The sequence below is a fragment of the Lepidochelys kempii genome, chromosome 3 (assembly GCF_965140265.1).
Source record: "Lepidochelys kempii isolate rLepKem1 chromosome 3, rLepKem1.hap2, whole genome shotgun sequence".
NCBI classification, from domain to species: domain Eukaryota; kingdom Metazoa; phylum Chordata; order Testudines; family Cheloniidae; genus Lepidochelys; species Lepidochelys kempii.
In genome coordinates, this window is record NC_133258.1 from 198,946,247 (window position 1) to 198,960,702 (window position 14,456).

General features: G+C 42.7%; 1 protein-coding gene across 9 annotated transcripts in view; it reads right to left on the reverse strand.

The window, feature by feature from the left end:
- SPTLC3 (serine palmitoyltransferase long chain base subunit 3) overlaps positions 1–14,456 on the reverse strand; it is a 292,121-nt gene that overhangs the window by 34,241 nt on the left and 243,424 nt on the right. For all 9 annotated transcript variants that reach the window (XM_073339599.1, XM_073339595.1, XM_073339598.1 and 6 more), the window contains one exon: positions 5,094–5,199. In XM_073339599.1, the coding sequence (XP_073195700.1) occupies positions 5,094–5,199 (106 nt within the window). The remainder of the gene's footprint in view (positions 1–5,093; positions 5,200–14,456) is intronic.

Here is a 14,456-nt window from a genome sequence, read left to right on the forward strand (position 1 = left end):
CTTCAGGACAGGGGTATAAATGCCCAGTGTGTGGAGGGCTGTCCTAGAGTATTTCAGAGTGTGTAGAAATGGTCTTTTCATTAAAGAGGTTAGACTCCTCAAGGGGAAGATCCGTCATGGTTTTCTGGTTTCCCCTGGAGAACTTCAGAGATTGCAGCCACAATTTGTGCCTCATGACTATAGCGGTGGCAATGGCTCTAGAAAGGCAGTGTCAGCTGCTTCTACCGCTGCTTAGAGTGATGTACTGGTCATCAGCCCGCCTTGATCAATGAGGGCTTGGAACTGGGCCCTATCTTCCTAAGGAAGTTTGTCTTTAAAGTTTAGACATTTTGAATAATTCAAGAAATCCTATTTTGCTAACAGTACGTAGTAGTTAGCAACTCTGAAGTGGAGACTAGCTGATGAAAATATTTTCCTCCCCAAAAGGTGGAGGCATTTAGTGCTCTTGTCAGCTGGAGTAGTGGTAGCGTGCTGTGTCCTGGACCTTTCTGTAGCTGCTTGTGCCATGAAAGAGTTGGGTAATGGATGAATGAATAAAAACTCTGCTCCCATAGTTGGCACAAAATATCATTTTTCAACCCTCTTCAGGGAGGGGGCACAGGAGGTAGGGGTATACCACATAGGTCTGGCAAGTTCCAAAACGACCTGATTGATTGGCCTTTCTAGGGTGACCCATCCAGAGGGCTGGATGTTTATCCAATAGACCATGCTGCGTGTCCTGGACCTCCTCAGAAGGTATCTGAAGCTCAGTGGCGACCCTCTATAACAGCTCCTGGTACTGCTTGTGGTCACTGGGCAAGGAAGGGGATGATGGAGCAACTGCCTCCTCAGGTGAAGAGAATGGCACACCCATTTGAACTGCAGAACCAGTGGATCCAGCTCAGCTTCATTTGGATGGAGCTGGTTGTTACTCGTTGTGGGAGACGGGCCGGTGTGATTCTTGCATAGATCCAGTACGTCTGTTATGCAGATCCCAAAGGGTCCCATTAGGCTAGTAAAAAGGATTGACTGATGGGGGAGGTCCCCAAGACATAGGGTACTAATGGTCTCCTGAATAGCCATAACCTGAAGGAAGTGGACGGTTCCAATACCTCCTGTGGGTTCTGTCTGGGCTTATTTCCGTTGGGTATGGTGGGAGAAAAAGTCTTGTCTGGAGCCTCAGATTTGTTTGACAAATTAATAGATTCCTGCTCTACTGGTGGTGCCATCTGTACGAGTGGGAGGACGCTCTGAGCTGTGCATGCAGTAGGGGGCGATCCTTTTCTTCTCAAGGTGATTTTTTCAGGCATAGGGATGTCTCTAAGGAGGATTGGGCCTGTTAGGAATATTCTACTGTGAGGTAAAGATTTTGGTTCCTCCTGCTGTTTGGGAAGCCCCTGAGGAGGGGACTGGCGGATCCAGGGCCTCCAACAGGGTATTCAGAGAATGCCACATGGAGTGCGTTGGAACCATTGAATGGGGTCCCAGAGTGGAGGTCTCAGACAGGCCTGGTGGGTACTGGTCTTTTGGTTTGTGGGATGGAGCCAGACCCAGTATGGTCAGATAATTTTTCCTTTGCCTTCTTGAATGGCAGGTTTATGTGGAACTAACTCCTTATGACCCATGTGTGATGACTCACTTGACTTGGACCAAGATGGGTAGAGATCCTTTTTCTTAGAGGCAGATCTGGATGGGGATCTGTCCTTATGTCTATATGGTCATGTCCCCTATTCTCATGAGAGGGTTTCTCATGCTTAAGAGTTTTAGCCTCTGCTCCAGAGCTCATGCTTGGAGAAGTCCTGCTCACAGTCTGAGGGTGTCTCTCCCTAGCCTGGATCCGAATGAGGCCTCATGACCTGCTCCCATGGAGCGCTTGTCTTTCACTAGTTTGGAGAGGGAAGGAACAGCAGCTAATGCCCTGGGTGAGGTGATAAAGGCCGTGCTGGTGTTTTTTTGCGGATGGAGGAGACACAATTCTCATACCCTGGGACTCTTGGCATAGTTCTTCTCTACATGGAGAAGCTTCACGGGGCAGGGAAAACTAAGCTCACTATACTAACTGTAAAACAACACTAGAATATTAAATCTAAACTAAAAAAAAAATTACTAAAACTATTTACAAATTGTTTTTACTGATATTAGAATAGGAAGATTGAAGTGGACACAGAATTTTTGTTCAGGCCAGGAGGTGGTAAGAAGGAACTCAAGAGATGTTTGCCCTGCCCTTTATATCCTTACTTCAGAGCATGAGGAGGACAACTACACATGTGTGGACCAATGGACTTATGAAAGTTCTCCAGACTCAGGCATGTGGTATGCATGCATACTCATCCGTACAATACACAAAGGGACCATCCCTCAAGAAGAACCAGTCCTTCATGGACAGGTCAACTCTCATCCAATATTGCATCTAGCCAGTTATGCAATGATATATCGTGCTGGCAATGCGGTAGGGATTCCTTCTCAACCCAGTACAGAACTGGTTTGCCATCTGAACCATGAGTTTCGATTTCTTATTTGCCTACCTCACAAGTATATAATAAAGATTTTAAAATTAGCAAATGTTTGGACTAGTTTCTGATGAGATGCTATAAGAAAGCTAAGTATTACTATTACTCTTATTGTATACTTTTTGCTTGCACAGATACAAAGGCTATTAGTGGAAATAAACGGTCCAGCACTTAAAAAAAAACAAAACAAAACAAGAGATCCCAGGTACAGTATTTGACTCCATGTCCTCCTATGCAGACTTTCTTTGACAAACACTTAGCCCTAGTCTACACTGGTTGGCGGATGGGGGGAATCGATCTAAGTTACGCAACTTCAGCTATGTGAATAACGTAGCTGAAGTAGACGTATTTAGATCGACTTACCGTGGTGTCTTCAGTACGCTGGAGTACAGGAGTTGATGGGAGAGCGCTCGGGGGTTGATTTATCGCGTATAGACTAGATGCGAGAAATCGATCCCCGCTGGATTGATTGCTGCCCGCTGATCTGGCAGGTAGTGAAAACATACCCTTAGCAGGTGCCACAACAAAGTTAGGATTTTTAGTGGATACTAAGGGAGATAGGTGCCCAAATCCCACTGAAAGTTAGTGGTTGTTGGGTGTCTAACTCCTGTAGGCCCCTTTGAAAATCCACCTCTGCAAAGAATTTTGAATCAAACTCTCTCTCTGAAGTTTTACATGGTGTTATTGTGCATAGCAACAGAAAGACACATGGCTCTTCTGCTTTCTTCAAAAAGAAAATTATCTGTGAATACTAGCTGCAGATCTAAGTAAAACTAATGCTCAGTGTCCCATAAAATTGGAGATTGAGTAAGTGACACATGCCAGAGCAAGTTAACATTATGGGTCTGTGCAACTGCTCACTTTAACCAATACATCCATGACACAAAGGTACCTTCACTTTCTCTGGTTGGTGCACATCCAAAGTAAAGGATTTAAAAACTGAACAAAATACAGCAGCTAAAGGGTTTTCTGTAGGCCATATGACTGGCAGGAGTATTTGTCATTAAAATGTTGGTGGTCCACTTAATTTCTGCATGATCAAAGTCCTTAAAATGTAACTTTCTTTTAGCTGTGCAGAGCTATGTTTATTTGCAGCTTTGTTCTGTTTATTCTGACTAAAGGGAGATATCCAGCCTGCTTTGGATCAGCTAGTCTGCTGTTAAACCTGCGTGACTGGTGTTTAGATGAGGGCTGACTTGTTCTCTGCAGAAGCTGGAACAAGTTATGCAAAAAGAACATGCTGATGACTATGAAGTTATGACAACATGAAAAAAGAAAAGGCATAATTATTAGAGCTGTGCAAGTAACTGTTTTTTTTTCTTTTTTGCTTATGATCTGAAAAATCAAAAAAGTCATTTTGGGTCAACTTGAAACTGAATTTTTTCAGAAGTTCTGGCAAAATGAAAGGTAAAAAAATTTGTTTCAAGGTGGTTTGGCATTTGTAACTGTTTTTCTTTTCTAAAAAATAAATGCAAAGCAACTCCCTTGTAAATCTAGCCTGAAAAAGCAAAAAACATTTTGTTTCAGCAATGGCATAATGAACCATTTTAATATTTCTATTTTTTTTCCCCACTGAAAAAATTTGCCAAAATTGACACAAATTTGTGAAATGTTGCGGTCAACCTGAATCTGCATTTTTCGGTGAAAAAACTTTTTACCTAGCTCTAATCCTAATTAAAAAAATATCTTGCTCAGGATGACTAGCATTAATTATTCAAAAACCATAAATTGCTGCTACTCAATGCGGCTGTATTTCAGTGATGGATAATGTGATCCTTGTGTGCAACTTTCAATATGGATTTGTAAATCACTTTGGCTGAAAGGATGCTGTATAAAATACACTCCTATACAGTTGCAAGGTATTATTACTATGCATCATACTAGACAGACCCTCAAAATTGCCTCTATTACGCATTGCCCTCTTATACTGGGGTATGGGTACCACTACTCTATAACTCTTTACATCCCAATTTTGTACCCACAACCTGAGTGCAACTCCACTGGACATTGATTACTGGAGATATGCTCGTTTGACTAAGGCTGAATTTGGTCCTAAATGTTTATTTTCAACTGTTTGGGTATAAAACCGGCATGCAAAATGTATACTGTACCAGTTCCTCTACTGTTTCTCAATTCATCAATGTGTAACAGAGAACTCTAGAAAGCTGTTCCATTGAATCACCTTGGGGCAGAAAGTCAGCTGTTGTGAATTGTCACAGCTCCATTGACTTAAGTGAAGCTAGGACAATTACACCAGCTGAAGATCAGCCCTTTGCATTTATATAGCATACCCCATCCCAAAGGAAAGTGCTTTGCAAACCAGTATTCAAAATCCCACACAGGGACCACACTGGAATTACTTCTATTTACACTAGGGCTCAGGTTGACTTTCAGGATTTATATATAAAACACTGACACTGTCTTTACTGCCTTATTACTGTTAATATTGCAGACCAACAATTTTTAGTAAGACCACTGAAGATCCTACATGAGCTGTGAAGCAATTAAAAAAAAAACATTGAATTTCTTAGGCAATCCCAGTGTTACGTCTATTAAATTCCTTTATAATACAAAGTACTCACACATTTGTAAATGCCTACATACCTGTAAATGCCCTCTACTAGGATGAGAATTTTTTTCCATGCTCTGCGACTTCGAGGCTGCCCATATGCTATTGCATCCCTCAGTAATTTCTCTAGGCTCTGCATGTCTTTATTTAAAAATAAAAGAAAGGAAGAAAACCAAGTATTAACATAAGGGGCTTTAAAAGGAAGTTTTAAGTTCTTTCTGGCCACTATTTTTTTTAATAAGAAATCGACAGTTAGAGAAATGTCTCCTAAATGCACACTTCTGTTGTACAAAGGCTACATGCCTAATATTTGATTTAATTTGCCTGAATTTAATCTTGTGATAATATAACCAGAAGAGCTTTCTGCAACTATGCACCTCAACGGAGAAAAAGTTTTCCTTTAACCATTAGAAACTCTCAGCTTCTCTATCTGAAAATAAAACTGAAACACGTTTGTCAGCTCCTGATTTTAACTGTCTATAATTCTTTAATTGGACTGAAGAAATGCACAGCATCCGGAAGCTGTAGTATAGTGAGCTTCACAGGGGGAGATTTTCAAACAAGCCTAAGGGATTTAAGAGCACAAGCCCTACTGAAAGTCAATGACACATGAAAATTTTCCCCTACAAGTGCAAGTTTGTTGTAATAAAATCTACAGGCCAAATCCTTAATTAATATAAATCACCTTAGCTTCCTTGACTCCTATGGCGGACACTGACGGACAAAACCTGAGGATCTAGTCCTGTAGTTTTCTGATTATTACAATTAGGGACAAAAGAGGAGATTAAGTAGACAAAAAGATTATAATTTGTATGTATTTTGCTTCCCTCCACCAGCACTGTCCCCTTTCACTAAGGGCACGTCTACACTTACAGTGCTGCAGCTGACTTGATGCTCTATGCTGATGAACAGAAGCTCTCCCGTCAGCATAAAAAAACACCCCTGCGAGTGGCAGAAGCTCCGTTGGCGGGAGAAGCTCTCCCGCCGACACAGTGCTGTGCACACTAGCACTTATGCCGGTGTCATTTATGTCGCTCGGGGGGTGGAATATTCACATCCCTGAGTGACATAAATTATGCCGACATAAGTGGTGGCGTAGTCATAGCTTTAGGCTTCAAATCTGAGGAGAGCGGAATCAATTACATAATTTTAAAACGCAAAAGTAATCACAATGGCAATACACTTGTAACAAAAAAAAAGTTAAGAGCGTTATATACAATAATTCAGGCTACAGGATCATGACGAGAAATACATTTTAGAAGAGTAAATAGTATTGTGGTCATACTCTGCTGTGTTTAGCACAGTCATTAAAAACTGACATTTCACTGGTAACAAAGCAGAACAGCTGAAAAGATATTTCATTATGATCAACACAGGCAAATGCCACAGAACTTTATGTTTATTTCATTTGAAATTCATTTAGCAGAATAGAGACTCGTTAAGCCTACTTCAGTTAAGCGGCTTTGGGTCAGTTCCAGCAAGAAGAGGAATCTTGTCCTTTACAAGAAAGATGGGGAGTGGGAAAAGATTAACGAGAGAGAGAGAGAGAGAGAGAGAGAGAGAGAGAGAAAATATGCGAACGGGTACAAATGCCCTGAAGGGACTCTGCTTCTTAGCCAAAAAGACACTGTTTGGCATTGATGAGGCTTTCCTTTGAAAGAAGCCTGAAGTCGTGTTAGAAACTTTGCTGCTCCCTCAGGCATTGGTTATGGACAATATGATGCCAATTAGATACTTTTTAAAAAGTAGAATGGCAGATGCCCAAGTACAAAAGAAAAAGAAAAGAACGTACAAAGCTTAGGGCAGTACCAAAATTTGGCTCCAAATTGATAATTTACTGAAATCTGACCAATATTTGGGTTTGGATGAAACCTCTTTGAAGCTTTCAGAGTAACAGCCGTGTTAGTCTGTATTCGCAAAAAGAAAAGGAGTACTTGTAGCACCTTAGAGACTAACCAATTTATTTGAGCGTAAGCTTTCATGAGCTACCAATGTAATATATGCCATCATGTGCCAGCAATGCCCCTCTGCCACGTACATTGGGCAAACTGGACAGTCTCTATGTAAAAGAGTAAATGGACACAAATCAGATGTCAAGAATTATAACATTCATAAACCAGTCGGAGAACACTTCAATCTCTCTGGTCACTCGATTTCTGATCTCAAAGTGACTATCCTTCAACAAAAAAACTTTGAAAACAGACTCCAAGGAGAGACTGCTGAATTGGAATTAATTTGCAAATTGGATACAATTAACTTAGGCTTGAATAGAGACTGGGAATGGTTGATTCATTATAAAAAGTAACCTATTTCCCCTTGTTTATTATTCTCCCCCCCCGCCCCCTTACCCCCCGTTCCTCAGATGTTCTTGTTAAACCCTGGATTTGTGCTGGAAATGGCCCACCTTGATTATCATACACATTGTAAGGAGAGGGATCACTTTACATAAGCTATTACCAACAGGAGAGTGAGTTGGGGGGTGGGGGGGGGGGAGAAAACCTGGATTTGTGCTGGAAATGGCCCACCTTGATTATCATACACATTGTAAGGAGAGTGATCACTTTAGATAAGCTATTACCAGCAGGAGAGTAGGGTGGGGGGAGAAAAAACCTTTTGTAGTGATAAACACCCATTTTTTCATGGTTTGTGTGTATAAAAACATCTTCTGTGTTTTCCACAGTATGCATCCGATGAAGTGAGCTGTAGCTCACGAAAGCTTATGCTCAAATAAATTGGTTAGTCTCTAAGGTGCCACAAGTACTCCTTTTCTCTTTGAAGCTGGTTACTTCCTGCAGTTTGTGAGAATCTGGAAGTGCACATTCCAAAATGCCTCAAGACAGCACCCTGCATGGCATTTGGAGATGTGTAGTTCCAATTTCCTGACGGCTGCCAGAACTAGGATTGAGTTGGTGGTAGATACATGAGGGATGGGTCTGTATCTACTTCATTTGGCTGAACCCTTTTCCTCTACCACTCTACTGTGATTAGACATCCATATTCCTGGATCAGGTCACCTCCAAGTTTGGGTGGGAAATTTGATTTCAGATTGTGAACTGGGATCTGATCTGAATTTCATAGGTGGCCTTTTCCACTAAGAAAGGGGTCAAGCAGAATGTTAGATCTGAATACCTTTGAATTTGGGTGTTTGAAACGTAGAGCTAGATCTCAATTCTGCAAGTCAGGCTCAATGCTCTGTGTCACGTTCACCAAGCATTCTGGAGTGCTTGAAGCCCATGAGCACAATGCAGTTTGGAGTGCCTTAGAATTCAGTGACCATTGTAGAAGCAGTGGGCGGCCCTAGAGCGTTTCGGCCCTGCACTCTCCATTGAAGTGATTTGATAGTTTTACACCCATGAAAACAGTCCTGTGTGTCTGTGTTTGCAGGTCGGTGGCTGGGAGTAGATAATGATACCTTACAAACACGGCTGGCATGTTTTATATTAACTAATGCCACATTTTCAGCAATAAATCTTGAATGCGGTGTTATTCTTTTAGCATTACGACATCTAATCTTGATCTTTATATTTCTAAGAAAATACAACCCTTCCACTTTACGAAGATGCACCTTCCGTCTATACCAATGTAATTTAAACTATGCAGAGTAAATGAACCGTATTTGTCACCTTGTCCTTACACCAGCTTGAACTGTGGACCCTTACTCAGTACGTACTCTATGAGTAGTCCCATTGACTCAATAGCGAAAGGTATTATCCAGCATTACTAAGTATATCCCGCTCTAGCCTTTAGCAAAGTTGGCACTTCCTCATGAACTCTGATGTACACTGAGCTGAGAGTGGTTTGTCAATTTATAAGGTATGACATACTTCTTATAAACTGAACGTTTTTTATTTCGCCGTTCAAGAGGAGTTGGAGAAAACCAAATTACATTCGGAATGTAGTGGTACCATTAGTACCTTCTTTGCCACTATGAAAGATCCCTGTGGGTCCCCTCAATGCAGCCAATCACTGGCTGTATTTGCTGCCCTCTAAATGGAGGTTAGAGATAATACAAGGTTCTTCAACATAAAGAGCAAGAGGTTAATGAAACAAATTGACCCAGTGTTAGGAGAGGAGTACGAATCAGATGGATCTCGGAAAAGATTATTCAGCCCCCCCCAGTCTTGTCTTTTGCAGGCCCCAAAGAAGATGAATTGCTTCACTTAAAAACAAAACCTTCCATTAGTCAGAGGTGGTTAGTAAAGGCAAGACAATAAAATAATACTCCAATAATGAGAGTAACTGTTGCTAGTGCAACCTGATGTTAGTTTCTCAGGAACATTCCTGTCCTACTACTTTGAACCAATAGGTGGTCCAATCTGCAAAACCCAGGGCATCTGTATAGACAGAACACATCTGCTACTGCAAATATTCAAGGAAGAAACAAACCTGTTGTTTCCCTTTGTGGATTTGTGGCTCTGTCTCTGGGCACTGGCCATTTCACTACCACGTCTCCAACATGACCAATCCCCCCCTCTCCACTTTCTAGCATGATCCCAATACAATGCTGCTCCATGGCACAAAGAAGGATTGCAGTCTCCCTGTATGGAATATCCCTTGGCTTGCAGTCTCACACAGAAAAACTATGTTTTCTTGAGTCTTTTGAAGGTCTTGCATACCAGCGGAGAGCGTTCCCAATTTGCCACTTAGGGTGCAGGCAAATTGTGGTAACAGTTGCTCACTCGGCTGAGTTCTTAGATTGTGATTGTTGCCCCGTGGGGAATAATACAATGTGTAGACAGCACAGTTGTCCACTAGATGGCAATCAAGTAAATAAATTCTCCTGATGTTTCTAAACTGATTTGCTTAGCAGCTATTCAGAGCACTCATTTGAAGCCCCACCAGAACAGCCAAGTGCTTTGCATATTTAGTAAGTGGAAGTTTTTATTCCATTCTGCCTTATCCTATATCCAAACAAACCAAATCATTTAAGCTGAGGGGGGAGCAAAGACTTTCTCAAGGCTGGTGTCTGACTATCATTAGCATTTGTGAGGTAAAAGGACTCCAAGTGGGGCTAACAGATACGTAACTGGCTGCAGGACATCAGCCTGACAACAAGGGGGCAGATTTTCAAAGACACAGAGGGGAACTTAGGCACCCAATTCCGAAAGAAAAATCAACGGGGGTTGGCCTGATGCCTCTTTGTGCCTTTGAAAATCTCCCCCAAAGTATACAGGTTCTTTTGGTTTAGGAACCTATGCTGTTAAACTGGACTAGTGCTGGAATCTGTCTTTGGAAAAGGCCGTTTCCCCAAGCTCATGAGCTGGAGTTAAGGTTGGAAGGTCTGGTTGTCCTAACACTCACGGGGTTCGAGGGGGAGTGCGGAGAAGAGGGTTAGCAATCACTTGGGTGTGTCCGCTCTAGTGAAGAGGTTGATTGCAGAGTTAGGGGAGATTCTTTCTAAAGCCTTGATCCTGCCAACCCTCACACTTGTGCTCAACTTTGCTCAACACATGTGAGTAATCCCTCTCAAGTCAAAGTTAAGCACTAGCATAAATGCTTGCAGAATCAGGGCTTAATCTATGTACCCCACACCTGTCACTGCAGTTGTAAGTCTATTTCAGAGCGTGGGAGGCTGTGAAGAAAAAAAAAAACATTTAGTTGCCCTGTATTTTAGAATGTTTGTTTACTGCATCATAGCATTGAAGGAGCTTATGTTTTAATCTTCTTACGCCTGCAAGCCTTTAGTCCATAAAGGTGTTACATGTGGAAATGAATTTAATTGCCCCCTTTTCCTCTGCATCTGTTTAGGACATAGTGATCCAGAAGCGGGGGTCGGGGGTGAGTCTAATACTGCCACCTTCAAAAACAGAACAGTTGCCACACGGACTATGGTTCCCCACACTGATCCACGCAAAAGTTGATAGGCGCTTTGGGTGCACAAGGTTGGAACTTTTTAGAGAGCAGGGCCTTTTGAGGGCATTTGCTCACCCCTATGGCCTCACCTGTGGATGTGTAAGATGATGGAGCCCCAGTTGCCATTCGTTTCCTGCTGTTATATCTAATCTATGGTTAGGGCTTGGCTACACTTGCGAGTTACAGAGCAATAAAGAAGCCCTGGGCACACTAGCTCACTACCTGCCCACACTGGCAAGGCACGTAGAGCGCTCTGACTCCGCGGCTACAGCGCTGCTGGTACTCCACCTCGGCGAGTGGAATAACATTTGCTGTACCTTGGCTACAATGCCCGGGCGTCAGTGTGAACGAAGTGTTGCATTACTGTGCTCTGATTGGCCTCTGGAAACATCCCATAATCCCCTTAAGTCAAGTGGCCACTCTTGTCATTGTTTTTGAATTGGCTGTAGGAATGCGGCTGTGACCTTTGAAAGCTCTGTTTCTGACAGCCGGCTGCTTATCTGCTCCGAGGCAAAGCAACCATTAGTGTGGAATGCTGTGCATGAGAGAGAGAGGTGGGGGAGTGAGAGGGGTCTACTGCTGTCTGAACTCACAAGACAGCATGCTGACATTCTCTCAGCCTCTCAAAAACCCACTCTCTCTCCCCCGACATATCCACAACACACTCCCTGTCATGCTCCACCCCCCCCATTTGAAAAGCACATTGCAGTCACTTGGATGCTGGGATAGCTGCCCATAATGCAATGCTCCCAATGCTACTGCAAGTGCTGCAAATGTGACCACGCCAGTTCGCTTGAAGCTGTCAGTGTGGACAGACTGCAGCGCTTTCCCTACTGTGCTCTATGAAGGCTGGTTTAACTCAAAGAGCTCTACATCTGCAAGTGTAGCCATGCCCCAAGGCTGTGAGACAGTGGCAAAAGGAGGAGGTGAGGAGTGTGGGGCCATGCAGGCAATCAGAACCACAGTTACTGTGGTAAGTAACCATTTTATCTTCTTTGAGTGTAGTTTGCATGGATCCCCACTGGTGGCAATTAACAAGCACTCCCCAGGCGCTGAGGAGGTGATCTATAATTTATTTAATTTATGTCTTGCCTTATGTCTTGTCTACACATGGAGATATTCCAGAAAAGATAAAGTGGATTAAGCTAAACAGAAACTGTTTAGGATCTTTAGGTGCTATGTCAAAGGAAAGAATAATAAACATTAGGATGGCTTTCCTGAACTGAGCTTCTGATCTAGAGACTGAGTCTCTCCCTATAGGTTAGGATGGAACTCTAGGTGGCAGCTTTACACAAAGCATTGTTGGAGACTTTTCAGGAGTAAAACGTTGTCAGTTCATAACTATGTGGGGCTGAAACTTGGAACACGTTAATCAAATCCTGGTACACTTTATAAATAACCCCCAGACCACCCCCAAAAAGACACAGGCAAAAAGGAAAAAAGGGAAAAAGCCAAAAAGGAAAAAACTTTTGTGTTCTCTACCTCCTACACTATAATTTTCTATTTCCCCTCCCTCCAATTTCTCTCTCTAACGCACACATTTTGCGATTTTAAAATTTATCACCTTAATATTTTCCTACCTCTCTCTCTTGCACTTTCCTGCATCCCAGCTATATCTCAACACACAGAGCCTGGAAATTTTGCCAGACACCTAATAGCCACAGTTCCCAGAATCTTCCTGGGGGCTGCATTTTTTTGCACCAGGCTCTAACTAGTAGTTGTCTGATAAATATAAAATCTCCCCAGACTAGCTCTGGCTCCTGCAAGAGAGAACTAGTATTCTCCCTTCCCATTTTCACCTCCCACACAATATCCTCTAGGATTCTGCAGTGGAGCTCTACTTCTTCTGCAGCTTTCTCCCTCCAGCTTTCCGGCTGCTGCAAAGGAGTCTCTCTTTCCTGGAGATGCTGTCTTGCCCCAGACTCTGTTTTCGAGTCTTCCTCATGAATGAATAATTCTAGTGCCCATCTTTGCTTCTGCTTGTAGTTCCCCAAAGCAGTGCCAAAGAGAAAATTGATTGTCAGATGTTTGTCAACGTAACTACTGCCCGTAGGGTTCTGAATAGCAGTTTTCACTTGGCTGAGGGCTGTGAGCTCTGGGACAGCTTTAAGTAGCAAAGTCCTTGGAGTCCACCCCCAGACAGCATTGCATTATTTACCCTTGGTTGGTACTTGGAAGGTGAACTTACAACCATAAGGGCTAGTACTCTTCTCTCCCCCCCCCCCAAAAGCATTGATTCTGTGACAGTTAAGGGTGCTCACTCAAGAACACTTCCTGCTCACACTTGGCAAGTCACATGGATTTTTCAAGTGGGTGAGTGCAGACACAGCATGGCAGAAAGAAGATATACCAGAAAGTTACCAGGTTTCAGAGTAGCAGCTGTGTTAGTCTGTATCCGCAAAAAGAAAAGGAGGACTTGTGGCACCTTAGAGACTAACCCATTTATTTGAGCCTAAGCTTTCGTGAGCTCACGAGAGCTATGTGTTAGTCTCTAAGGTGCCACAAGTCCTCCCTTTCTTTTTGCAGAAAGTTACCACAATCTTTTTTCTGTGACAATGTCTGCGTGTGTCATAAGAAAACAGGAATTGCCAGACTGGATCAGATCCATAGGCCGTCTAGCCCAGTATCCTGGCTCTCTGACAGTGGCCAGCACCAGATGCTTCAAAGGAAGGTTCAAGAAACTCCACAGTAGGTTGCGGGGGGGGGGGGGGTAATGGGCCTCCAGATGAAGGTCTCGTCCTGATCTCTAATTGTTAGAGGCTGGCTTATATCCTGAAGCATGAAGTTTTATATCCCTTCCAAAATTTATGTTAGTATCAACTATTATACCTCTGGATATTCTTGTTAGCCACTGCAATGGAACATGTCCCCCTCAACTTTTTATTACCTGGTTGATATACTGGGGCTACTGCTGGTAGGCTAGTAGTACTGGTAAGAAACCAGATAAAGACAAGGCTCCATCCAATGGTTTCTGGAGATTTTAACGAGGTATCAGTTACACCTGTTATAGGACTGGACCAGAGGCACCACCGGTGGGAATTTTCCAATTCTCTAGGTTGTGCGTATGTGTCTGAAAATAAGTCTGTAAATTAAAATAGAAGGGGAAGGGATGGTGTAGCATCAGCCAAAAGTTTGCAAGTCATCCACACATGTCTTGTGATGCATTTAAATCCAGCCAGATTTGGAGTCTCTCTCACCCTCTCTCTTGTTGTGACATTTAGATTTCACTTTGTCAGAATTACTCCATCTGAGTTTTGAAAGCATTTTATACTTCTTTAATTGTGGAATTAGAGAGAAAACATGGCTTTGTCAATAGACAGGATCTTTTGGATGCCTCCTACTATTTTATTTGGGGGAGGAGGGGGATCAATGTCCTAGCTTGCTGCACTATTTGTACAATGCTAATCTTGATGGATAGGGTGGTTACTGAATACACCTTGCACATGTTTTCCCTATAGTAATTCAGGAAGTATGTGGCTCAGAAAACTTTCTGTTGATTCATGAAAGCATAGTGTAAGTATGCCCCTTCATTCTGATAACCATTT